At 47.7% G+C, this 24,678-nt stretch overlaps 7 protein-coding genes across 7 annotated transcripts; 4 read left to right on the top strand and 3 right to left on the bottom strand.

Annotated features, from left to right (window-relative positions):
* Positions 1 to 496: 496 nt before the first annotated feature.
* On the bottom strand, positions 497 to 3,686 carry F4822DRAFT_421794 (uncharacterized protein). The gene is made up of 2 exons (XM_051459829.1): positions 2,188 to 3,686; positions 497 to 2,132 (listed from the first exon to the last, which is right to left on the bottom strand). The coding sequence occupies exons 1-2, from the start codon at positions 2,984 to 2,986 to the stop codon at positions 1,156 to 1,158; spliced, it is 1,776 nt and encodes a 591-aa protein (XP_051308768.1). The 5' UTR covers positions 2,987 to 3,686; the 3' UTR covers positions 497 to 1,155.
* A 2,612-nt stretch (positions 3,687 to 6,298) lies between these two features.
* Positions 6,299 to 9,696, top strand: F4822DRAFT_89145 (P-loop containing nucleoside triphosphate hydrolase protein). Its single transcript, XM_051464127.1, has 4 exons — positions 6,299 to 6,817; positions 6,875 to 7,117; positions 7,415 to 8,014; positions 8,075 to 9,696. The coding sequence occupies exons 1-4, from the start codon at positions 6,482 to 6,484 to the stop codon at positions 9,161 to 9,163; spliced, it is 2,268 nt and encodes a 755-aa protein (XP_051308767.1). The 5' UTR covers positions 6,299 to 6,481; the 3' UTR covers positions 9,164 to 9,696.
* Positions 9,697 to 12,511: 2,815 nt separating this feature from the next.
* F4822DRAFT_434919 (glycoside hydrolase family 7 protein) lies at positions 12,512 to 14,081 on the top strand (the record flags this gene model as incomplete). Its single annotated transcript, XM_051462096.1, has 5 exons — positions 12,512 to 13,206; positions 13,261 to 13,473; positions 13,536 to 13,779; positions 13,837 to 13,967; positions 14,024 to 14,081. 5 exons carry the CDS (start codon positions 12,512 to 12,514, stop codon positions 14,079 to 14,081), a joined length of 1,341 nt encoding a protein of 446 aa, XP_051308766.1.
* A 618-nt stretch (positions 14,082 to 14,699) lies between these two features.
* F4822DRAFT_434918 (uncharacterized protein) lies at positions 14,700 to 16,959 on the top strand (the record flags this gene model as incomplete). Its single annotated transcript, XM_051462095.1, has 3 exons — positions 14,700 to 16,001; positions 16,062 to 16,455; positions 16,520 to 16,959. The coding sequence occupies 3 exons, from the start codon at positions 14,700 to 14,702 to the stop codon at positions 16,957 to 16,959; spliced, it is 2,136 nt and encodes a 711-aa protein (XP_051308765.1).
* Positions 16,960 to 17,433: 474 nt separating this feature from the next.
* Positions 17,434 to 20,185, bottom strand: F4822DRAFT_439055 (small oligopeptide transporter; the record flags this gene model as incomplete). The annotated part of the gene is made up of 6 exons (XM_051462591.1): positions 17,434 to 18,015; positions 18,097 to 18,604; positions 18,664 to 19,008; positions 19,069 to 19,308; positions 19,473 to 19,831; positions 19,883 to 20,185. The coding sequence occupies 6 exons, from the start codon at positions 20,183 to 20,185 to the stop codon at positions 17,434 to 17,436; spliced, it is 2,337 nt and encodes a 778-aa protein (XP_051308764.1).
* Positions 20,186 to 20,723: 538 nt separating this feature from the next.
* F4822DRAFT_421786 (uncharacterized protein) lies at positions 20,724 to 21,721 on the bottom strand. Its single transcript, XM_051459828.1, has 2 exons — positions 21,701 to 21,721; positions 20,724 to 21,633 (listed from the first exon to the last, which is right to left on the bottom strand). Exon 2 carries the CDS (start codon positions 21,544 to 21,546, stop codon positions 20,824 to 20,826), a length of 723 nt encoding a protein of 240 aa, XP_051308763.1. The 5' UTR covers positions 21,547 to 21,633; positions 21,701 to 21,721; the 3' UTR covers positions 20,724 to 20,823.
* F4822DRAFT_421770 (DUF1295-domain-containing protein) lies at positions 21,699 to 24,093 on the top strand. Its single transcript, XM_051459827.1, has 4 exons — positions 21,699 to 21,858; positions 21,930 to 22,285; positions 22,343 to 23,660; positions 23,714 to 24,093. The coding sequence occupies exons 3-4, from the start codon at positions 22,417 to 22,419 to the stop codon at positions 24,042 to 24,044; spliced, it is 1,575 nt and encodes a 524-aa protein (XP_051308762.1). The 5' UTR covers positions 21,699 to 21,858; positions 21,930 to 22,285; positions 22,343 to 22,416; the 3' UTR covers positions 24,045 to 24,093.
* The last annotated feature ends 585 nt before the right edge of the window (positions 24,094 to 24,678 follow it).

Below are 24,678 nucleotides of genomic sequence, written 5' to 3'. Positions count from 1 at the left end.
GGATCGACTGCACACAGCGAGTATCGTGAAAGTGTGGGGGGATTCCACTTGCTCCCGGAAGACTCTGGTCTTGATTTTGCAGCTCTGCCTCTAGATGTTGATAAGTATATGTTAGTAACATTTATCTGAGTGTTCATCGGATACATCCGATGATATGTACCTACCTACGTACCTAAAGCTAAAACGGGTCGCGTCCTTGGAAACGGCTCCGCGCGAGAAAGGAAAAGGAACGAGACGAAAAAAAGTACAAAAGGAAACTTCGGCCTTCTACATAGCCCCGGAGATCTTACGGGCCCTCCTCCTGAGATTGATTGCGCTCTTATGGTAGTGGAAGGTAGTGGAATGGTTCTCCGGGACTTAGCCGGGGAACAGGTGACGGGAAGAAGGAATATTTTTTGACTCTACCAATGACTATAGCTAGTGAAATGACTACTATTAAAAGGGAAAAATATTTTAGGTTGAGTAATAGGACTTTCACGAATAAGTGTCATCAGAATGAGGAAATCAGCTTTTTATTGAGTTTGCTATGAAATAACATGAGACCGCGAATAGCGTCGTCTCCTAAATTGGGATGAGACTCATGAAAGCAATCATACCTTTCGGCATGGTTACGAACACGATTTATCTCGTAAATATCCCAGCAGACATTGCCCCCCTATTGCTACAGATGCGAAACATTTCGTCCCACAGCTGTTTTAATATGCATTAGAAATTATCCGGCCCGAATGTGATCTGCTCAATTGCCACATCAAGGAAATTTGAACAAAATCCATAGTTCCTGAGCTCTTTGGTTCTCGAAGTTTTGATTATGGCGGTACGTTCAAGAAATTTCTATCAGATGTACTCAAAGGCAGGGTCGTGGACGGGAGTTGTTATACGTCTCGAAACGTGGCCACGTCTGCCTTATCAAAATGCCAATTAAGTAAGAATTGGAGGATGACAAAGTGCTATTGGGGGATCGTTTGGGGGGCAAATGGGTGTGGTTGGTTGAATTGAAAGCAAAGGGAATCAGTTAGACTCATAATAGGAAATACGCAGAGTTTTGCAATGTGTGATTTGAATGGCCAGGAAATGACCTATGGGAATAGGCCACACCGTCCATCGTCGTATTTGGTAGAGGGGCAGTCGGGCGAGGGGTCTTGTTGTATTAAAGGGTTAGATTTTGAGGAGATCTACGTCTGGAATGCTCCTCTGTCGTTTATGACCCAGATGGTGCTCCGACGATGCCTTTCTCTTTTGCGACATTGTCGCGAGGGGACTGCTGGTAAGCTCCGGCATCATCTTCTTCTGTTTTCGCATAGGGGAAATGGGAACGTTGGTAGTAGCGATGCGTCCATCCTTAATGCCGCGAAGCGTACCTTCATAATAGGGGCCGGAGAATGCGAGCGAATCACGAGTAGCTTTGCTGCGGCTGATTAATCGGTGATTCGCCTGGTCTCGACGGAATGCACCGACGATGTCGGTGTTGTGTTCGAAATGTTCGAGAAGGGAAGTTACATCACTGGACGCGGTATTCGGGCGGCCTGGCGTGCGGTTAGGGGTAAAAAATATTTGATCGTCGCCTTCGTCGTGCTCGAGGCCCTTCTCGCCTTCAGACGATTCCTCCTCTTCTTCATCGTCATCTAGAGTGATGAAATCTTCCAACTTGAGACTCTTCTCTGCCTCATCGACAACTTGGTCTTCAGAGTCAGAGGACTCAACCGCATTTCCGTCGGATGCTTGGGAATACCAGGCTTCAGCAGGGCCGACAGTGTGAGTGTTCATGAAATCTCCATATGTACTAGAGGAGATCATGCCACTCATCATGATATTGCCTGGATTGCTGAGGATAGGGGTTGACGGAGCTTGCTCGAAATATTGGAAATTGAACTGCTCAGGAGAGAGATCAAAGCCTCTTCCTCTCATACACTGATGAGTGAAAATCATCATCTTGCCAGTCCTTGGGTTTAGGATAGCGATAGGCTTCTTGCTGGATTTATCTAAGTTGAAACGACCAATACGTGGTTGGCCACGACGGGGTCGGATTAGTGTAACGACGTCCGAGTCGGAAGAGTCATCCATAACTTCCCGTCGAGTCTTACGTCGAACAGGTTTCTCAGGCGGATCTTCCTCGTCGGTAGTATCCCCATCAGCTAGGTGGGGAAGATTAGCACAATCTTGTTTACGAACCAAATTACCATTACTCACTTTGATATCCGTCCAGGGAGACCTCGTCGTTTTCGGACGAATCAACTGAGCTGTTCATAGCAGTTGAAAGCTCATGGCTTGTCATAGGGGTAGCGACAGGTGTGCTGTCATCCTCTTCCATGGATCTGATCAAAGCCTCATAATCAGAGGCTGTGTCATCGACGCCGCTTTCAAGCCATGGAGTGGTACCATGGCCATAATGGTCCCAAAATGCCTCCGAATTAGATGAGTCGTAAGGGTCTGGATCATGCTCAATCTCTCGCCGAAAAGAAGGGTCTAGGATGCTTTTGTCGACGAATAGATCAGGGAAGAAACCGTGATCAATATCGTCGTCGGTTTCTGTTGAATCGCCGTCTGACGAGTCCTCAGGGATGTCAAAACGGACACGGCGTTCTGTGCTTGTATATCCTTGATCATTACCAAGCTCGTCGGCGTCTGCTTCTGACGAGATACCGTCCCAACTGGCATTCTCATCTGCATCATCATCGTCCCCTTCGTAATCATCCTCCTCGTCATCGTCATCTTCCTCTTCCTCCTCCTCCTGTTCATCTTCACTCTCATGCGGCCGAGGAGAGATAGAACTGCGAATGATTTGCTGCAGCTCGTCGGAAAGAATATGCTCCTCCTCGGCCGCATTTACATCCTCCTCATCGTCATCTTCCGAGTCGCTGATGTCGTCCACTCCGGAATATCCGCCCTCATCGGATAGGTCAAGCGACGACGACGCATCGGAGCCACGTCGCTTATTGCCCTTGACGGGAGTAGTCGGGGGTCTTTGTTGCCGCACGTTACGGGACATTGTAATGCGTGCCAATCGTGTGATATGTGAGGGATGCAGGGGTCTACACGGGATCCACCCCCGGACTCGGGGCTGAAGAAGATCGAGGTAAACGGCGGTGAAGCCTGAATCGGTACTCGAGAATAGTCGATGTATTCTCGATTCCAAAGACGGACCCTTGAGTCGATCAAGCGTCTGGGTCTTGCGTATACTGCTGCAAGGAATGTGGGACAGAGTATACTGCAATTGGGAGGAGAGAGGGTGGAGGGGGGAAGTGTATCGTCGTCACTAAAATCGAAGTCAAGTCGTCAAGGCCCGCAATGAGTGGGCGATATGCGCAGTAATTCTGATGGGTATTCAGACTTCCGGGAGGTACCTTTTTAGTTAGAAAGGGCACACAAGACAGTGAAAGTCTGTATAACTTCGTCGAGAGAATTGTCGAATTATGATTGAATATCTCGGTGAACTGCTGGACTACGGGACATGCCTAGGAGCAATCCAGACATGTCCCGTAGTGGGAATTTACAGCTCAGCGACGGCCGAAGGCATGATTCTCGACGAAGTTGTGTGTTATCTGACTGAATTGCTCTTGAAAATTAATTATAATGCGACTTCGTTGTCTGGTTGTGGTGGTTTTAGTTTCCTTGGAGGGAAATGTAAGAGAAGAAAAAAAAAGTTGCAAATGTAGACCCGGGAAAAAATGACCGTGGATATATCCCACCCTGTACCTGTACCGCCGTACCGTTGTAACTTGCACTTGCACCTAAACTTTTTTTTTTCTTTTTTTGCTTTTCCATTAGTGGGGTGACCCTGAACTCCGCAGCTCACTGCACGGTCCCTGATTCGTCTGCCGCCGCGGGTGAGACGAACTAATTCATTTTAGGAAATGCGTCACCGCCTTTCCTGACTTGCATCAGTCCAGTGCACTAAAGCCTAAAACACCCCTCTAGAACCACTAAATCACCAGTAACGGTCCACCGTGCGGGAAGCTGTGAATGGCTGTTTTTAGGTCTACCTGCTGCTAGATGCTGGCATTTGGGACTTGGCTGGGCGCTATTTCAGCGTTTGAAGCCGCATGGAAGTACCTCCCAACGTACAAACAACCATCCATCGACCCCATCGACCCCACATCTAACCTTAGCTAGGTACATGTACCTACGTACTTTCACTACTGTAAATTTGGTTCCGACTCCAATTTGAGGTGGAACTTCTTTTTTTTTAATTCTTCTCATCGGCGACAATGGCTCGATTTCATCAGTTAAAAACACAACAAAGAACATATCATGTCCCACTACCTATTAATTCTAGCCCCGAGATACCCCACCGAAAACTTGTTCAACGGTACGAGGGGTCTCTCGTGACGCATCTCGAAGAGGAGTCATATTGCCAGGAGATGACACACAGAAATCAAACTAACAACACCTATCTTTTCTTTTGCTCATACGTTTAATTCCTAAGCGTATGTAGGCGTACGAATATACAGTGCTAAGACCTATCCGAAGATACTTACGAGAAATATCTACTCAACTGCCCTATCTAGACGTCGTTCCGGATGGCTGGTTTTCCAATACTACTGCCTTACGAATTTTATATGAAAATGGATGGTAATAACAGTCACATTCATTTTAGGAAATGGCACGTGTGGTGGATGGGTTTCTTTGCTGCATCTTGTGTGCAGCTCTACGTACCAAAAACTGATAAATAGGCGAGATGGGGTCGTTTGTACACGTAAAGAGGGAACTCGACCTTATTTCGTCCGCTTCCGATATTCTCCATCCTCCATCGACCCATCCGACCCCTCGGTGGTGATGACGATACAGGAGCAAGGGTACCTAGATACTTACATACAGATTTTGTTCATTTATCCCCACCCATTCCTCCATTCCACGGATTATCATTCGAAAGTCCAGAACTCACCCTAGCTGAGCTCCAACAATGATCCGTACAGTCACATAAAAAGTAGATCTTCTCTACTGGGAGCAGGTACATAATCGATTTCTACTCCGTTTTTACCATATTCGTTTCCATGCGAACAAGCATCAACGTTCAACCTCTCCACTTGAGCAGGTAGCGGATATCGACAGTGACGTGCATTTTGCATGCAATCGAGATTACTGGTTTTTAATTCTTCCCGCTCACGTCAGTCTAAATTACGCTATGTATGTTTGGAGGTAATTCAGGGGTATCATAGGTGTGGATAGCTTCTTTTGGTTGGGGGTAGATAAAAGTATACTAAAGTAGATGTATCAATATTGACAAGTCATTGAGAGGGACGCATGTCATGGAATTGCAAGTGTCTCATTTGACCTTGAGCTACGCAAACTACCCAGAAATAGACTCGGGAGAGCCTCGTTGGCCGCGCATAGAGGCGAGGAACTAGTGTACTTGTACTGACACACAACACACATGTATCGGGTGCTTTTCTTATTGGTCTTGCGCGAGATTTTACTCCTATCCTCCTATGAAATGCGTAGTTCGTTGCTCTAGCATGGGACAACCCAGGTACGTGGCCAGCCAATGTTGCACGAATTATATGTCATGAATAGGGGTAGTAAGACGCACAGCTGGATACTTTAGTACATACGAGGAAACTTGCAGATCAGATCATGAATTAATTTAATAAAATTGTTCGAGTGGTGTAACCAAAGCGATGCAATTAGTATATCTGACGGATTTAACGGAGTTCGTTTGCAGTCGATATGCCCATTGACCGCAACTTTTAATAGATTCTTCCTCACGCCTCTAGACGAGCTAAAGGCCGCAATGAAAAATCAAAAGCAAAAAAGCATTCGCGTCACCTGGAAGCAGTGTAATACCAGGGACACGGTGGAAGCGATCATAGGCAAGCCTAGAGGATGCGCTTCCGCGATGCAAAAATTAGAATAATCACGATTGAGTTCAAGTAGAACTCTTTCAGAGATTAAACTGAAAAGAACAGATACTACACTTGATCTAAGCCAAAAGGCTATAGCAGAATTAGCAACGGCGTCATCGTCGGAATGGGGGTATTCGGAGGAACGTACCAAAGAGAGCTAAAGAAAAAAAGGAAGAGGAAAAAAGTTCGAGCTCAGAGTAAACGGGAATTTAATATTCTTGCTAGGGTGGAGAAAGTGGGGGGTTAGCCACAGTAAGAGCCACAGCTCCAGACCGCCCAGTCTGCCAGTGTGGAGGGACTATCCTTGTATGTGGCTTGAGCTCACCGATTCCGACTGATTACCTAACACAAAAATGTCGGTTGCCGGCGAAACAGATCGTACAAAAGTAAATATTGACCTTAATCTTGACCTACAATTTTTTGTACACTGTACTTTCATATCTTATCCACCTTCAACAATTTTCTACCTCCAACCATTTTCAATACAAGTGTTGCATCCGTATCGAACGGGATATTTCTTGCATTATAGGACGCCTTACGAGTCCAAATTTTTCAATTGTGCATCCTATTGCGTGTAACTTGCATTCACCCTTTTTTCATATAATTTTCATCCCATTCTAATTCTTCACCGCATCACCACTATGGAGCCGCCTCAAAAGGCACATGCCAACCTTTTCCAGGTTTATCTACGACTACGTCCTCCTCAAGCTGGAGCCTCCAACGCTGAACGATTTCTTTTAGTTGAGGATCCTGCGGAGGATGATGCGCCGACACATATTACATTAAACCCGCCGAACGATCGAAGACGAGCGATTGAGAAATTCGCATTTACACAAGTCTTTGAAGAAGATGCTACACAACTTGATTTATTTCAAGGCACTAGAGTCCTACCTCTAGTAGAGGGCGTATTAGCACCTCATGGAGGTGATGGCACAGATGGCCTGTTGGCCACTTTAGGAGTCACAGGCTCGGGCAAGGTATGTCCAACGAAAGCGCCTTGGAAGATGCACAAGATCTAACCTAAGTATTACCAGACACATACAATGCTTGGATCCCGAAGCCAGCGTGGCTTAACACAACTCGCTCTTGATGTTGTGTTCCGATCTATCGACTCGAACATTGTCGACTGCGATACAACGCCTACACTAGAGGCTAGCATAAGATCATCGGATGCATCCGAAGGAATGATTTATTCTGCGCCGTCTTTCCTCGAGACAGTATACAGTGATTATAATGGACCATCACGAGCTGGGTCAAGAGCTGCAACTCCAATGATTGTACGAACCCAATACAGTTTCATTCAACCCCCCTCCCTCAACAACAGCTTCCGAGTACCCGGGCGCTTTCCAGACAGTCCACAAAGCGTCCGACTTGTTAGCCCTGAAGATGACAGATCAAGAATAACACTCCTATCGACACCCCCTAGTCAGAGGGAACAAATTGTATCACCAACGAGGACACAAGTTGCGTCTGTCGAGCCAAAGTTGGCTCGCTTCCTTTCACCTAAGAAACACTATATGGCACTCACCTCTGCCGTAAGAAACAAGAACAATCTTACTAAGTCTCCAATCAAGGGCGACTTCCCCCCGCCGCCGACACCGAGGCGTCAACTACAACGACCGTCCGCACTTCCTCAAGCGCCTGACATTAGCGCGATCCGAGCATCCTGCGACCCGTCCGCCGAGTACGCGATCGTTATCTCCATGTACGAAGTATACAACGACCGAATCTTCGACCTCCTAACACCCCCGACTAAGACGAACTTTACCAAGGAGTACCGTCGACGACCGCTCCTCTTCAAACCGACCGAATTATCCCCCGACCGTAAAGTCGTAGCCGGGCTTCGAAAAGTAATATGTGGTAACCTTAGGGAGGCGTTGATGGTTCTCGAAGCTGGGCTTCACGAGAGGCGAGTCGCTGGTACTGGCAGTAACAGCGTGTCGTCGAGGAGCCATGGATTCTTCTGCGTGGAGATTAAGAAAAGGCGACGCGGTCGGCATAACGCGCGATGGGGTACTAGCACGTTAAGTATTGTTGACCTAGCAGGCAGTGAACGAGCAAGAGACGCGAAGACCCAGGGTGCGACTCTCGCAGAGGCGGGCAAGATCAATGAAAGCTTGATGTATCTGGGTCAATGCTTGCAAATGCAAAGCGATGCTAGTAACACAACAAAGGTATGCAATTTACTTCAGCGATGGCTTCAGGGATTTTGCTAACATCGAATGACACAATAGCCCAACCTGGTTCCCTTCCGCCAGTGCAAACTGACAGAGTTACTTTTCTCGAATTCATTCCCTTCAACTTCATTAGCACATTCTGCAAGTAGTAGGCGCGCTCCCCAGAAGGCGGTTATGATTGTTACCGCCGATCCATTCGGCGACTTCAATGCGACGTCCCAAATTCTACGATACAGTGCCCTAGCCCGCGAGGTTACTGTACCGCGCATTCCTTCTATCACATCTACTATACTAGCCAATGCAAATGCAAACACCACAACACATTCCCATCAGTCGGAATCGAGCGTGGGCTCTCGTAGTCCTACGAGCTCACCTGTGCTTTCTCACCACAAGCCGTACTTCCAGCCTTCGGGGACACATAGTCGAACATTCTCACCTATCTCCGATACGGAGCGAGCGACTATGGAGAATGCAGCTTTGGAGATTGCTAGGATGGCTGATATTATCGACCAACTCAACGCCGAGGTAGCGCGAGAGTCGGAGGCACGTATGGCTGCCGAAGCACACCTCATGTCCATGGAAGACCGCGTTGCGGACCTAGAGCAGGAGATCCGCGAGGAATGTTACGCGGACTTTGAACAGCGCCTTGCGTTAGAAATGGGCAGGTGGAAAGCTTCCATGTTGCTTGAGCAGGAGCGCGGTGAAGAACACTTAGATCGCAAGGTGGAGGTGCTAGCCCGTAGTGTGGGTGTGGTCACTGTTACGGCGCCGAGCTCTGAGGAAGATGATTTGGAGAACGAGGATAAGGAGAATATCCTGATTGAGAATCTGGAACAAGAGAACGAGCGCTTGAGGAGAGAGGTCGCGATACTGAAGCGCGAGTTGTCGGGCCGTGCGCCGAGTAAACGTTCGCCGCTTCAGGAGAGGGGCGACGTGCCGAGCACTAGGTCCTCTACTGCTACCGGAGCTGGAGCTGGCAATGACAGCCTCGGCAATTTGAGGAGTAGCATGGAGCAACTACGCATGAACGGCGAGGACAAGAAAGTTCTTAAGGTAGCCAGCAACGGCAGCCCAACGAAGAAAGTCCGCAAACTTCCTGCGAAAAAGTGGGAGGGTGTTGCGGCAGGCGATGACGAGTTGATGTGAATCGGAGGGCCTTATTAGGTACTTAATGATGATGCATGGCGGGTGATGACGGTGTCTGGTGCTTGATGCTTGAGAAAGAAAGAGAAAGTATATTGAAAATACCCCCTATTCTGTTCTATATGGTCGCTGGCTTTTTTTTATGGTTATCTGGTCTTTTCTACAGCTACTGGTTGCTGGCCACTTACTTAGGCTACTTTACTTTGCTATATACATTTGCTGTTTGCTTGACAACGGGTGTTTTGGGGATGTGTGATGGTGATTGTGAATGTTGAGAATGTCGTTATGAAGAGATGTCCTCCCGAATAATTGGATGAAAACGTCAGACGATGTCTTGATCAAGTTCAACTACAGGTTATCTACTTGGGCACATACGTAATCAAGATCTAGACGCGGCGTTCGATCGATTTGGTCAGCCTCCCACCGCCGGCTGATCAACCAACGCCTCTCTAGGAGACCGATCGACGGCGATTGATTACATAGGCCTAGATGGACCATTGAGGGTCGATTAATTTGATGAGAATTCCGAGTTAAAACTTTCCTATTCAGTGACGATATGTCAAAGTAAGTGACATCGCGAGTGACGTTCTTGTGGTGATCGATGCTAATTCTATGTGCTGCTATCTAGACCTTAGTTCGTTGGTTTTGCTTCCGTGTATTCTAGAATTCCTGACCTTCGAGATCAACATCAAATTCGGATGTTCCCGAAGGAGGAATGATGAAGTAATCCACATAGGGTAACATACTCATACGTAATAACCTTCGCAATAGAGCTTGGAAAACGTTGATGACAACATCCGTATGCTAACTTATGTAAGTCATCGAAACGCTTATTGGATCCGAGGAGATCGCGATACACCTCTAATTATACAGTTACTTCCTGAAGGCTCTACGAGCTATGAAGATCTGATTTTCTTGTATTCATCGTCTCTTCTGAGGTTCGTTTTGCCACGCACTTCTCTTTACCCGCTGTTGGTTATCGAATCCACTCCGGTACAATTTTCTACAGACATCGCGCAGCGTTCAAACCGATCGTCAATACGATTCTTTCATTTTCTTCTAAGAGCCTCCAAGTACACACAGTGATGGGGTCGTGAGTGTCCTGACTCTGAGGGACTGAAAGCTGTATGCAAGCTTCGTGTTTCAATCTCGGCAATCTACTTTCTCAAACTAGCATCTCTCCTGAAGAGTAAAACTCCGATATTGCGATCAATCTATTTACACCGACCATGGCTTAGAAAAACATACGCGAGGGCTTGACAGGCCCAGTTATAGCCCCTTTAAGCCACCAGTTCGGGGAGCCGCCTTAAGTTCTTCGTGTTAAGGATGCACCTCTCCCACTGATCAACAGAGCCAGACTCTGCCCAGCCCTTTTTATGGCAAATGAAGTTGTTTTCGTATTCTAAAAGTTTCGATCCGCGGCTATCAGCCCAATATGGCGCTTACGACGTATATTGAAGGTAACGTTGAGGTGCGGCGACGGACCCTTAATCTCAACAATTGTTACTGGGCCGTTATATGATATGGCGATAAATATAGGAGGCGAGCGCATAAGAAGTGACTATCCCACCGCGCTAGTAGTGAGATATGGTTTCATTTCGTAGATTAATGGCAACATCTGTAACCTGAAGTCTTCGCCACGGGTAGCCTGATCGAATATCGTATCCCTCCCATCGCTGCTTTGATAATCTTCCACTTGGCTCCTAGTTGCCTAAAGTCATTTCTTCATGTAAATTGTCGGCTTATATCGTCATGCGAGTATATCATATTTTGAGCCTAGTTACGCGCCGTCGTGCATAAGCCAAGACATTGGGACTATTAGTCTCCCTATAGAACAACTACTAATTATCTCTTACTATCTCGGGGGAGCTTGACGGGCCGCGTCCATCAATGGGCTTGCTTATACAATCTCCATCCCACCGCCGTGCGGCGAGGACCAGAAATAGATATTTCGTGTATTTTCGGCCTTGAATTACACCGGCCTTGGCAACTTGGTCACTTGTTGAAATGAAGTTTGGACGAACCACACCACACGAGGACCTGCATGAGTTTACTCCAAGGGACCCGGCATCAATTGGCTAAATATATTGGACAGAGGCAAGTGCCATAACCAGGGCCCCCTTCACGGAGCTTACCAGACTTGGCGTCCGCTACACCCTTGGATAATATGGCGCTGATATTTTCCATGACCCCAGTCTCGGCATCATGGACGTGTACGGCATTTCCAACTGTCGATCTTTTCCTCAGCAAGTTTTTCATCCAATACCATGGCGCCGTCGCGTTACACTAGATCTCGTCGAGATCCCGTGGTGCGGTGCAGTGACGGTGTGGCTAAACGCAGGGGCGTCGAAAAAGAAAAAGGACTGGCACGTTTTTTTGGGCGACCATTTCGTCTCATTTTCCTCCCATTACCAGCTTCACACTTTCACTTGAAACTCGCGTCCGTCGGTTTGGATTGCAAATTCGGAGGTCTAACGGGATTGAACACGGCATTAGCCTTACGCCATCGCCGTCGTCTAGCTTCGCTTAAGGCTCCGGTGGTGTAGTCACCCTCCGTTTCTCGTTTGAAGCTTTTCTTCTGGGGCCCCGCTTTGGTATCGTGCTGGTCTCCCACAGCGGCGGCTCGATCTCCGTGATGTGGACATAACGGGCCGCGGAGCCACCACTGAGGCATATACACCCATATACATGTTGCCACCCCTGATATCCCCCGAATCAGAACCTCTACCCCATCCCCCGCAATACCCCAGGTTACTTCGGGCCATGATCCTGAAACTTATACCATTCAATCTATATTGCGTCGGAAGTAGTGACACCCCCCAGAATTCTAATATCGACAATGTTTGGGCCTTGGCTCATAATTTTGATCGCCAACACCCACCAATTCCCCTCGTCTAATTGGTCACTCTAGCATGCAACAACCGTTTTGGACACTGACCCGTCACATTTTTTGTTCTAGAGGGCTCCCGTTTCGTACTGTTGCCCCCCAAGATTCCAGAACAACGTGGTGTAGACTTGTACTTTGCCATGGGGGCCAACCACAGCCTTCATCTTCGGAACACCCGCCGGAGCGTTACTAGCATAATTGGGATTTTAATCTAATTCAAAATGGTCATAAGGCCGAGAGAGTTAGTGATCGACTATGCCCTACTACGACTTGGCCTTGTCCAGACGGAGCCCGTTGCCGGCAATATGGGTCTACAGTAGATTGTTTATTGATAGGCGAGAACACCACCATCGTTGGTGTATATAACCGACTCGCGTCCCAGATGGCCAGATCGGATTTGTTCCTGCGCTTCACATCGCTCTCTAGGTTTAGAACTTCTCACCTTTGAAGATCAGTCCAGCATCATGTTGTCTCTCGCCGTGTCAGCCGCCCTTCTGGGGATGGCAACTGCCCAACAAGTTGGAACGCAACAGACCGAGACTCACCCCAAGCTCACCTGGAAGAAGTGCACCAGCGGTGGCTCGTGCACGCAAACCAACGCCGAGGTGACCATCGACGCCAACTGGCGATGGCTCCACACCACCGAGGGTACCGACAACTGCTACGACGGCAACGAGTGGACCTCCAAGTGCAGCTCTGCTGAGGACTGCGCCACCAAGTGCGCCATCGAGGGTGCTGAGTACGGCAAGACCTACGGTGCCTCCACGAGCGGTGACGCTCTTACCCTCAAGTTCGTCACCAAGCACGACTACGGTACCAACATCGGTTCCCGATTCTACCTCATGAACGGTGCCGACAAGTACCAGACCTTCAACCTCAAGGGTAACGAGTTCACCTTCGATGTCGATCTATCCACCGTCGACTGCGGTCTCAACGCTGCTCTTTACTTCGTCGCTATGGAGGAAGACGGTGGCAAGGCCAGCTACTCCACCAACAAGGCTGGTGCCAAGTACGGTACCGGTTACTGTGATGCCCAATGTGCCCGTGATCTCAAGTTCGTCGGTGGTAAGGCCAACGTCGAGGGATGGGAACCCTCCACCAACGACAAGAACGCCGGTGTTGGCCCGTACGGTGCCTGCTGTGCCGAAATCGATGTCTGGTAAGAACACTGCCGAATGAATCCTTCTGGAAACACTCGCTGACAATTGAATAGGGAGTCCAACTCTCACTCTTTCGCTTTCACACCTCACCCTTGCTCTGAGAACAACTACCACGTCTGCGAGAAAGATGGCTGTGGTGGTACCTACTCCGATGACCGATTCGCCGGAAAATGTGATGCCAACGGTTGTGACTACAACCCGTACCGTGTCGGTGTCACCGACTTCTACGGAAAGGGCAAGACTGTCGACACCAGCAAGAAGTTTACGTAAGTTAATTTGCATCGCCCATTATTTACTTACGGGATATGCGGCTAACATCGCTGACTAGTGTTGTTTCTCAATTCTCTGACAACAAGTTGACTCAGTTCTTCGTCCAGGATGGCAAGAAGATCGAAATCCCCGGCCCCAAGCTTGATGGCTTCCCTGCTACTAGCGACATCACACCCGACTACTGCACCGCTGAGGTTACGGCCTTTGGTGACCGTGACCGCTTCACTGAAGTTGGTGGCTGGGACAAGCTTAACGAAGCTCTTGACCTTCCCGTAGTCCTTGTCATGTCCATCTGGGATGACGTAAGCCTCACCCGACCCCCTTTTCGGTGATGCGACTTTCGCTAACTCACGCTACAGCACTACGCCAACATGCTTTGGCTCGACTCCAGCTACCCCCCTGAGAAGGCCGGTACCCCCGGTGGTGACCGTGGTGACTGCGCCCAGGACTCTGGTGTTCCCTCTGACGTCGAGTCCAGCATCCCCGACGCGTATGTATTCCCCATTACTTGGAAATTTCATAGAACATCAACTAACAGCTTCGCAGCAAGGTCGTCTGGTCCAACATCCGCTTCGGACCCATTGGCTCCACCGTTACCGTTTAAGCGACATGCTAAAAGGCAGAGGCTTTGCGGCCGTACATATTCCGCGCATGTATATATCTCTACCCTTCTTGACAGATTGTTCCCCCGAGTTAGCTCTAGAGAGAATAAAATGAATCACGTTGTCGCCATTGAAATTTCTTTTTTATAGTGCATTAGTGAACCTTTTCTTTCCTTTTTCTTCGTATGCATGTGGTGCTGATATACCTAACCGCAATTCAAGACCCCTCATTTGCATTGTTCAGCTTTGAGCATTTTGAAGATATTCACCGTGTGGACGTAGCTATAGGTACCTAGGTAACTTAATCGCCGTCGGTGGGGGTATGTAGCACGACATAACGTTCATCTTAACGACTATTGGAGGCACATTTCCTAGCTCCGAACAGCGCAACGGTGCCCATGGAGAAGGGGAGGGGGTATAAACTACCATATTTTTGTCGAACATTGAAATCCCTTTGATAGGAGCTACCTACAATACCTAGGCAATCAACGTTACAGCTACTCAGGTTCTCGCCTGAATTATGCCTCAATAAGCTGCTACGCTTAGACCTCCTCTCATCTGTACCTAGGTAGAATTCAAAACACCCCACGCGCAGCCTTCAACTGTGGTCAAATGCAAGAATGAATGTTCAATATCGTGGGTTTCCGACTTCGTCTTCCGCTACGCCGACCTATTCATATCCACACTCGTCCCTGAAGTTAACATGCACTCCGGCCGACAAGGACCGCCTGACTAAAGTCCCCGCTGATGGGTCCTCGGATAATTCGACATTGTCGATGAACCAATTATCACTCTCTCCTCATTTTGAGGTGTTACTCAAACAGGGTCTGAAGAGCAATGTGGCAACGAAGGCGGTGATGGCTTGGGACATGGATTATTCTTTCATTTCTTGGGCCCTTGCCGATAGGCTAGGACTCACGATAAAACACGTCGGTTCGAAGAATAACAAGACATACTTGACTCGGATAGAAAAGGGGCCGTCGGTCGGATTCATTAAATGTCTCATTCTAGTTGATTATTTAGGTATCACAGTCGAGGCACGGTTGCGAGTTTTCTACGGGGCTCCTGGCATTGACATCCCTATATACCTCGGTCGCGATTTTACCAAAACTGCGAATCGTACTCTTACGTCTTCATATTCGCAGCCGCAAGCATCAGTCCGAATACTACCTATGCTAACCCTATCCGACATCTTTCAATGTGTATTGAGTTGTTCTTCGTTGATCGTTTCCATGGCAATAAGGGATCAGGCCCCTTTTGTAAGGACAGACCAAATAAAGGACAACCGAATTAAATACATGTCCGACTTCTGGAGGGCGCTATTAATTGGTACACGCAAAATCTTTCCGCGGAATACCAATGCAGCTGGTCCTCCAGAGTTTACACGTCTGGCAATTGACGAGTGCACAAACTCCGTAGGATCTGATAGCAGTGTTGACAACAGTCCGGATAGCTTGAGCACGCCCGAGTCAGACGAATGGCTTCCAGAACCCATGGACGAAGATATTATTAAAGCAGGCCACCCTTTCTACCAGGCCCTTCCAACGATTACATGTAGTATATTGATAAGGTATCTTGTCTGGAGGAGTTGCCAAGGGGGTCACGAGGCGAGCGAAAATTCGTCGGGAAATGTCAATGGCCGCCAAAGTCCTTCGAGGCCGAGGAAACGACGTAGAGCGGATAACAGCAAAAATAATGACAAGCGAAATGAAGACGGGAGTCCATCGAGCAGTAGGGTTAGAACATCCGACGAGAGCAAGAGTGCGGATACGAGAGGGTTATCTCTTGCATGTCCATACTACAAACGCGACAAATTCCGGTATCATAGATGTATTCTGTTCGACACGAAAAGAATTAGCCATGTCAAGCAACACCTTCGGCGCAAACATCTCCAACGACACTATTGTCCCGTGTGCGGCCAGGTATTTGATATTCAATCAGATCAGATGGTTCATATTTGATCGCAGCTGTGCAGCAAACAGGAATTTCAAGTGCCTGATTGTCTAACACGAGACCAAGATCACGAGTTAACAACTCGAGTGGACAAGAAAATGGGACTTGAGCAACAGTGGTACAGTGTATGGGATACTGTTTTTCCTGGAGTAGAACGACCAATGTCTCCTTACATTCAGGAGCCGGTGCAAGGAATAGCCTCGAGCCTCCGGCAATTCCTGAGAGAACAAGGAGCCACAATCGTCGCGGACCATTTACAGGAAAGTGGAGAAATATCTTACGACATGCCACGGGAGGAGCGTGATCTCCAAGCGGTCCTCGACACGGCAGAATATAGGATATTAAATGACATCGTTGAGGCATTCGCAGGACATAAGATATTGTGTAACTTCTTTGAGGCATTCGCAGAAGAAAGGGTGTCCAGTACCCTTCGCTAGGAGGTTCGCAGAAAGATATTCCCGTGAAAGTCGAGGCGAAACGCCCCCAGATCCCGAGAGAACGAATGGACAGGCGGATGATCTTTCGGGTCGATACGTCGCGCTAGCGTCTTCTGAATCTAATGAAGCTGTATTATCGGACACGCTGGAACAACACGTCGAAACTAGCGCTGCTGGATCATCAATATTCGACGCTATTCAATGTCCATATTCGAACCGAAATCTTGGGGAAGCCAACAGACAGGAACATGGCGCTCAGACGTCCCCCCAGTTCGACCTCTATGAAGCCGAAATAACGGCTATATTAGATCCGCACATTGATGCTAAAGCTGATGCTGGCTCATCAATGTTTAGTACTGATCAAATACCGGATTTAAACCTGGATTTCTTCATGACCCCGAGGGTTGGCAATAATGGCACTCTTGACGATCCGCATGACTTTAACCACGGCGATTTTCTTGCTGATGATTATCCCCTCGATGCGGTTTGAACGGGTCCTGCACCGTTTACATGATGGGATGAGCAAAGTATTCTTATTCTAGCTATCGTTTTTTGTTGCTATCGCGTTACCAGGGCAACTAGCTAATTTGGGAAGGGAGGAGGTATTTCTCGGCGCCTAGTTTTGAAAAGAGAAGAGTTTACGATGAAGAGATGGTTTCGAGAACTGACTTTAGATAAGTCACGGGTTATGGTTGGACTGATTAGTATACGCATATTTTATGCGTAAGGGATGATGTTGGCGCTTGGTCTGTCGCTGCAGTGTCCGGGTGAGCGTTGCCATGAAAGCATGTTTGAAAGTAGTAGTATTGTTTATGAATACGATTGGATATGACGTGCCGCTACTACTTTCTATTATTTCATTAGAACTGCCACCTTTCGTCGTTTTCTAGGGGTAGTACTAGCGGGGTCGAATCTTAAAAGGCTTAGTTGTTGTTCTACAGGGCACCTATATATAACTCCTTCATTAAGTCCATGTACCATTCGCTGGCCCGAAATATCCAACATCAGGCATCGTAAGCCATGGTAAGCCTTGTCCATCAGCAGTGTTCTGCCAAACCGTGTTACCCCACCAATCCGGAAACTGCTTGTTAGGCCCGTACGTGACGGCAAAAAAGATAACGATGCCGCTGATAGCGAGACCTATATCCAACGCCGCCGCAAGGATATAATTGTACTTGGTCCACCAAGCATAGAACTTCTTATAGATAATCTTGTTAAAGATAAGGTTGACGATGTACCAGCTACTATAGTTGATTCCTGTAGCAGGGGGGACGTTGTAGGTGCCGACGAAGATGAGCGGCCAGTTGATCTTGCGTACGAAGTCGCTTCCCGTCCTCTTCCAGATGAAGTACGTGATTGGTGGCATGATAAGACCAATCCAGAAAAAATGCAAGAGGGGACTATAGATCTTGCCGGCGGAGTAAAGACGTGCGGGACCGACGAGACCCCATATAACCGAGCTACTGTATACGGTACGTCCCTGAGGGCAGCTGAAACCGTTTGGCTGGTCTGAGGAACAGATATCGGGTATGTTTCCTAACATCCACTATAGTACCAAGATTAGCATTGATTCTACCAATAAAACTCTGTGCGGTCGGTGGGATATAAGCAGACCAAATTTACTCACCAACGTTACTCCTACTTGAGTCAATGCGCCAAGCACGGTAGCCAAACCTTGTGCCCAAAACAGAGTGCGTGGTGCAATTTTCAAGTAATGGCCCATTTTCATATCAGCGGCGAAGTAAATTCCTTGACCTACTACATCTTGCGATAGGATCTTGAACAGGATGTTGGCGATCGGGCGGCCTTGGAACAGATACCCACCGATAAACTCGCTTAAGACGTTAAGTTGATTGGCGTTTACATTCGTCACTCCTTGAATCATTCCGCATGGTACCATGTAGATAGCGCCGATAGCAAAAGCCATCACAACACCGTACACGGGCAATCCTGTGTGGTAAACCTCGGTCATAGCAACAGCCATGCCAAAAGTGATGAGCACGATCGCCGACCACCAGTACCAGGGGGCATCCTTATAAGCTCTCATAAGCCTGGCGTGGATGTCGAGTTTTAGAGTGCCGCGAATCGCATGACTAATTTCATCCCAATGGAAGAAATAAATATGGGTCAAGACGCTGTGATTATGAATGGTGAGTGAGGCTTCCTAGAATAGATGAAGAAATTTGAAACTCACCTGGTAATGGATGCGAAAGATAAACCGTAGACAAACGCGAAAGTCGCAGGTAAGTAAGGAGGGGAATATGCCTTATACTTCTCTTGGTCGAATAAATTGTTGGTGACAACCTTTGCTGTATCGTAGAGTTGTCCGAAACGATCATACACATCCGCCGAACAAAGTGGTAAATAGGACGTATACCACGTATTCGTGAAGAAGATGGCAGGTGTGATAATCCAGAAGAAGACGGCAAACCCTACGAAAACATTGAGAGCTGCCCAATGGGGACTAAGTAGCGGGTTCGTATTATACACGACCATAGCCCAGTCGAATGTGAGCGGGAAAAGGCCCACACCGGTTACCCTAAACGGTCAGAGTCAATATAACTTCCTCGGAAGGGAGAGGAGATATATTAGTACATACATGCCAAAAATCTGATTCACGGCAAGATTGTCAGGTGCGATCCAGCATATCCACGTGAAATAACTCAAGCCAGTGAATATCAAGCCAGGGAACCAATACCAAACAAAGGCGGCGGTTCCCACAACCATAAAGAACTTTATTCGAGTTATTTTCCATCCGTTAGCTACTGCATTGGCTCGAGAATGAATTGAACTCAACAGGGCTACGTTGCTGAGAACACCGGGCCAGATCATCGTAGCACTATAGCGGGGTATTAGTAAGTGGGGGTAAGAGGGGACGACAAGCAAGACGATGGGGTAGTGAGGATAAGTATGGTAAGTCAAATTCAAGAGCGGAGTGAGAGAGAAATAAGGGGAGTGATTAAGATAGATGAAAATAAAAGTGAAACTATCGGCGGTACGTACGGTTGAACAAGCATCGACCTACAGAGGCCGGCAATACCATACCCACATAGCTGACAGCAAATGACAACCATGACGGAGAAACCGGTCGGCATATCGAATCCGTAAAATCTGGCAGCTTGAATGATGTTCGTCGAGTCTGCGGAGCCGAATCCGAACGAGACATTTGACATAATAGTGACCATAGCATGTTCTTTAATGTTGAAGTGGCGATCAGGATTAAATCGACTAATAGGCAAAGCCTTAGCGATAGCGACTCCCAATGGGAAAGCCAGCAATTCCGCAACGAGCGATACAATATGAACTCCGGGATAACGTAATGAAAAAAACTGATTTACTCCGGCTCCCAAGAAGACGAATACCTGAGGAATGTCAATTAATTGAAGGCATCCATATGAGATTGTTTTACTTACAATACCTAAGAACCAGGCTCGGAAGGTATTCACAGGCATATCTGGGTCATCCGTCTCAGGCACTACCGCTCTCACGGCGGGAAAAGGACTGGTGTCGGCATCCCAATCGCCCTCCTCTTCGGCTTGAGTGAGAACAACAGCAATATCAACTTCAAGATCGGTTAGATGTCCATTTGCGATCTCAATGTCATGGTCAGTTGTAGTAGTGTGATCGGCGGACTTCAGGTCAGTGGGCAAATCATTGCTATTCCCTTTATTCTCGACATCGTTCTCAGACACCGGCTCATTCTTTTCGGTTACCATGGCAAACAGTTAAAGCGATAAGCTGATTCGAATGAAGATACGATGAAGGGACGATCAATCATCTACCCGGGTGGTAAATCTGAAAGTGTAGACCTTGGTCGATCCAAACGGTTGGGACCATGGGTACCTAAGTAGAAACCTCGGTCCTTGCCGCTGGTACGCGTGCGCATGTTGCCGTGACGTACCTAACCTGTTCTAGGTATATATGTGAGGTATCATTATCGCGGAGGTAAAACTAGATATAGGCGATTACCTATTTGTTTTGTAGTGCTTATCCCATAGTAATGGTATGGTAATTGGGTATGGTACTTGGTTTGTGAAGGAGATAAAGAGGGGGCGGGGACATCGGCTCGTTATAGACAAGATAGGTAATTTACCCCATGCATGAGATCTCCGAGATAGCCAATCAAATGTTGCAGCATTATCTGCGCTTCTAGACTCTAATTTACTCCTGCCTTTTTCAGCTACCTAGTAAAACCTAACCAATTAGATTCCATTTATACTTCAGCTCTATTTTTCCTTTTCCATGTACCTAATCCGCTAATATAAGGTTGCCCTTCTTCCCAATCGCTCGTAGTCTAAATATTTTAAAATGTCCCAACTCTATCCTTTCTTTCTTTCTTTTGAGATTTTACTCTTCAATCCAGTCTAGGCCACGGCCACAAGCCCTCCATTGGCATGTCGTCGTAAATAATGTTGAATGAATTTGCCGGGGATAATGCCGAGTAGTTGTATACAATTCGTCCATTGGCCCCGAAAGCTTGTGCGCCGTGCACATTGGCCGCAGAGATGCGCCCCAGCCTGAAATTAGATAGGACGGCGTCCGTCTCGGCGTGAACTTGAAGGAAGGCGGTCCATCGCGGCGGATTCGACTGTGTATCGCGCAACACGTATTCACGCGTCCTTATTTTTCCACTTTCGCAAATTTGATTGACGAAGGACATATCAAAATCCGTGTAGATATCAGTTGTGTCCCCAATCTTTCCCTCGTTCCAGAGAACATTCTCTTCCGTTACATGAAAGCCATCTCGCATTAGCTCGGTGATGTCTTTGCACCTAACATTAAGCTGTGCGAACCATGGACTGTTCCTGTTCGGTCCGGCGGCGCCAAGACATAGCCATAAAGCTATTGGAGAGGTATCTGAGAAATAAAAACCTGTCTCTGGTCGTGATACGATTTGGCGGATTGCATATGTCTTTGGATAGGGGTCATCGTATGCGGGAGGTGGATCAGGATCTCCGCGTATAATCCATGGAATCCACGATGGCAGGCGCGCAAGCACCGTGATAAAACAACGTAAGTGACCTAAAGGTGTCATTTTCAATATATGTTTTCTTGTTTGTGGTATGTCGTTATTCATAACACCTAGGAGAATAGGAATACTATACTCGCACTCGACAAATTCACACAGGGGCGACCTTTTTATACCTACCCAGTTGATGTGAAGGTCCGTGTTCACGATATCGCATAGACAGACAGCTTTGACAGCAATAGCTTAACCCAAATACACATAGATCAGAATAACATCGAACCGACTGAGCTTGATGTCGCTAAGACCTTTGAACTTAGACCGTACGCTCAACATACTAGGGATTTAATATGCTGGAGTGGTTGATTGACTTAGCTACCTACTTAATTGACAGTTGTAGGTTGCCGCAGAAACTTCAAATTAGTTGAGTATACGTAAATTTTTCTTAGCTGATCCCCCCTTTCTTCCTTACCAAAAACTTATAATAATAAAAGAATGAATCGAGTTTCATAAGGTTATTATTTGAATTAGGTACGATGTCAACATCTTGTGGTGCGAATTGCCATTGAGTTGCAGACACCCAACCGAAGATCGCTTAACAGCGAATGAACGACCATTTTGACCTCAAAAATAAACAGAAAAAAGATCAAGGTCAGACATAAAATATTACGGACCCGGCATAGAATTAATCGGGTAAATAATAAAATTATTACGCAAACTATGATGCAGTTAATTGAATCAATTGATAGTGCCAAGACATGAGGCGTTTGTGGGGTGCATATGGTCTGGACGTCATAGCCGTGTAACCAGTACGTCATAGCCTCCTCATATATTAGACCCCGAAAACCAGGTACAAATACGATAGCTTCTCTGTTATAATTTGGATTTTTCAATAATTTGACTACAGGTTGAGGTTGTTTCTTAACAATACTTCGTACCAGTTATCACATGGGTTAACTACTTCATCCACAATATACCAACATGGCAGAGCAAGATCGCTACGGAGGTTGGTTTGGCGGGAACAAAGCCGACAAGGTGCAAAACAAGGTGGAGCAGGCCGTTCCCAAGGCTTCTGGTGCTGAACAAGACCGCTTCGGTGGTTGGTTTGGAGGGGATAAGGTAGATAAGGTGAAAGACGCCATACCACGAGACTTCCGCCAGGGCTCAGGAGCGGAACAAGATCGCTATGGACGATCCTTCGGCGGAGACAGGCTTGACCGGATCGGCGATAAAATTCCACAAGTTTCAGGCGCTGAACAAGATCGGTATGGTCGATGGTTCGGCGGAGACAAGCTCCCTTCCAGAGCAGATATCGAAAGGAGACTACCTAAGACGTCAGGAGCTGAGCAAGATAGATACGAGCATTGGTTTGGTGGGGATAAACTACCTACTAGAACCGACATCGAGAGACGACTCCCACATACCTCAGGGGCTGAACAAGATAGGTATGGACGGTGGTTTGGAGGGGATAAGGGATCGTCCGCTGCCGGCAAGGTGAATGAAAGCTTGCCGTCAGGTTCCGGCGCTGAGCAAGACCGTTACGGATCCCACCTCCAACCCGGACAGCCTATCAATATCAGGCTTGGTGGTACATCGTCAGCTCTTGGGCTCATCCAACATGCGATAATACCATCCTTTGGTTTCAACAGTGGCCTCAGTCTCATCGCGTACGGCATAGCTCGTTATAGCGACAGGGTTGAAGTCAAGGATCTAGTGTGGCCTGGCGCACAAGTCGCTAATGCTTGGTGGAGTGCTGTGGGAGGTCCTTTAGTATACGATGGAGTGCCTCTCTCAACCGCCTGGTCCGCTTTATCGTATAGTCAAAAATTGCTTCTCACCGGTGTTAGCGCCTGGGGAACTCGTCTTTTCTACCGCGTAGCATCACGTGCGCTCCGACGAAGCAAAGACGACCCCCGATATGAGACAGCCGATCGGAAGGACCCAGGGTTCTGGAATAAGGCGTACTTCACCAAGTTCCTGCCCGAGGCTTTCATAATAACTTTGACCTCTTTACCTTTCACGCTGCCATTCCGTGCTCCGGTCGCTAGCGCCCTTGCTTCCCCCTTCCCTGAAGCTTCGTCGATCACACACAGCCTTGCGATTTTCTTGTTTACCGCCGGCTTCGCTCTGGAGACCCTAGCTGATTCTCAACTTGAATCCCACAAACAGAAAGGGAACACCGAAGTCAACCGCGACGGTGTGTGGAGCATCGTTCGACACCCCAAGTAAGTCTTATAAGAGTCTAGAATGTGTATGACAACATGCTGACAGTTTATAGCTACCTTGGTGATATTCTATGTCATCTTTCATTCCCTCTCTTCCTCTACAGTGCCGGCCAATTGCACCCACTCGCTCTTCTTGGTCCTATTGTCAACTACGTGTTCCTCCGCTTCATCGGAGGAGACAGGGAGAACGAACAGGCCCAAGAAAAGCGCTATTCCAAGGGAAACCCTGTCAAGTTCCAGCAACTTCAGCAGTACAAGCAAACCAAGAACAGCTTCTGGCCCCGCCTAAGCGAGGCGAGCAACAAGTGGGTGTGGACTGTCGCGGCAATTGGTGCCGGCGGCGTCGCTCTCGAGCGATCGCTATCCAGTATTCTTGGATCCTAAACTTATAAAATATTAACTAAATAAATGACTATATTTTTCAATTGTCCAATAGGGAAGTATGCTACAATGTGTTGTGTGTCATTGAGCAATATTATATTGGCTACGTTTTAGGTCTAGATATTTCAGGTCTGACTGCGTCTTACCTTGCGCTCCCATACCTTCTAATGCATACGCAAATTTCGGCCGCGGTCCGATCGGCTTGGACGGCGCCGATATAAATTTGCTTACCCACAAGGAAGGATGACCACCTTTGCAAGTTATGCCCCGAAGTTGATCGGACTCCGTTCCGATCGGATATCTGATAATTGTTGGGTCGCACCACCGCAGATAGGGGGCCGTGGCCCCTCCAAGGCTGGAGTGTATTTAGAGGGTCCATGTATTGCGAGCGGGCTTTTGCAAAACTCACGTAACGCGATGATGACTAGAAACTATGAGTGGAAGGTGCATTTTACATGCTCTTCCGCCTCCTTACCACATTTCCTAGCCAACTATCATGCGCTCATACGTGAGACAACAAATGCATATTCAAGCTAAGTGTTTCCCCCTCTTCAACCATCATGGGGTATCATTAAGTAGGTAAGCTACTAGGTTGATCCTGACTCCAATCCAAAGAGTCGTGAATGTTGCAATTCTC

The sequence above is a fragment of the Hypoxylon trugodes genome (assembly GCF_022578975.1).
Source record: "Hypoxylon trugodes strain CBS 135444 unplaced genomic scaffold F4822scaffold_12, whole genome shotgun sequence".
Classification (NCBI taxonomy): Eukaryota; Fungi; Ascomycota; class Sordariomycetes; order Xylariales; family Hypoxylaceae; genus Hypoxylon; species Hypoxylon trugodes.
This window is presented reverse-complemented; position numbering and strand designations above follow the sequence as displayed.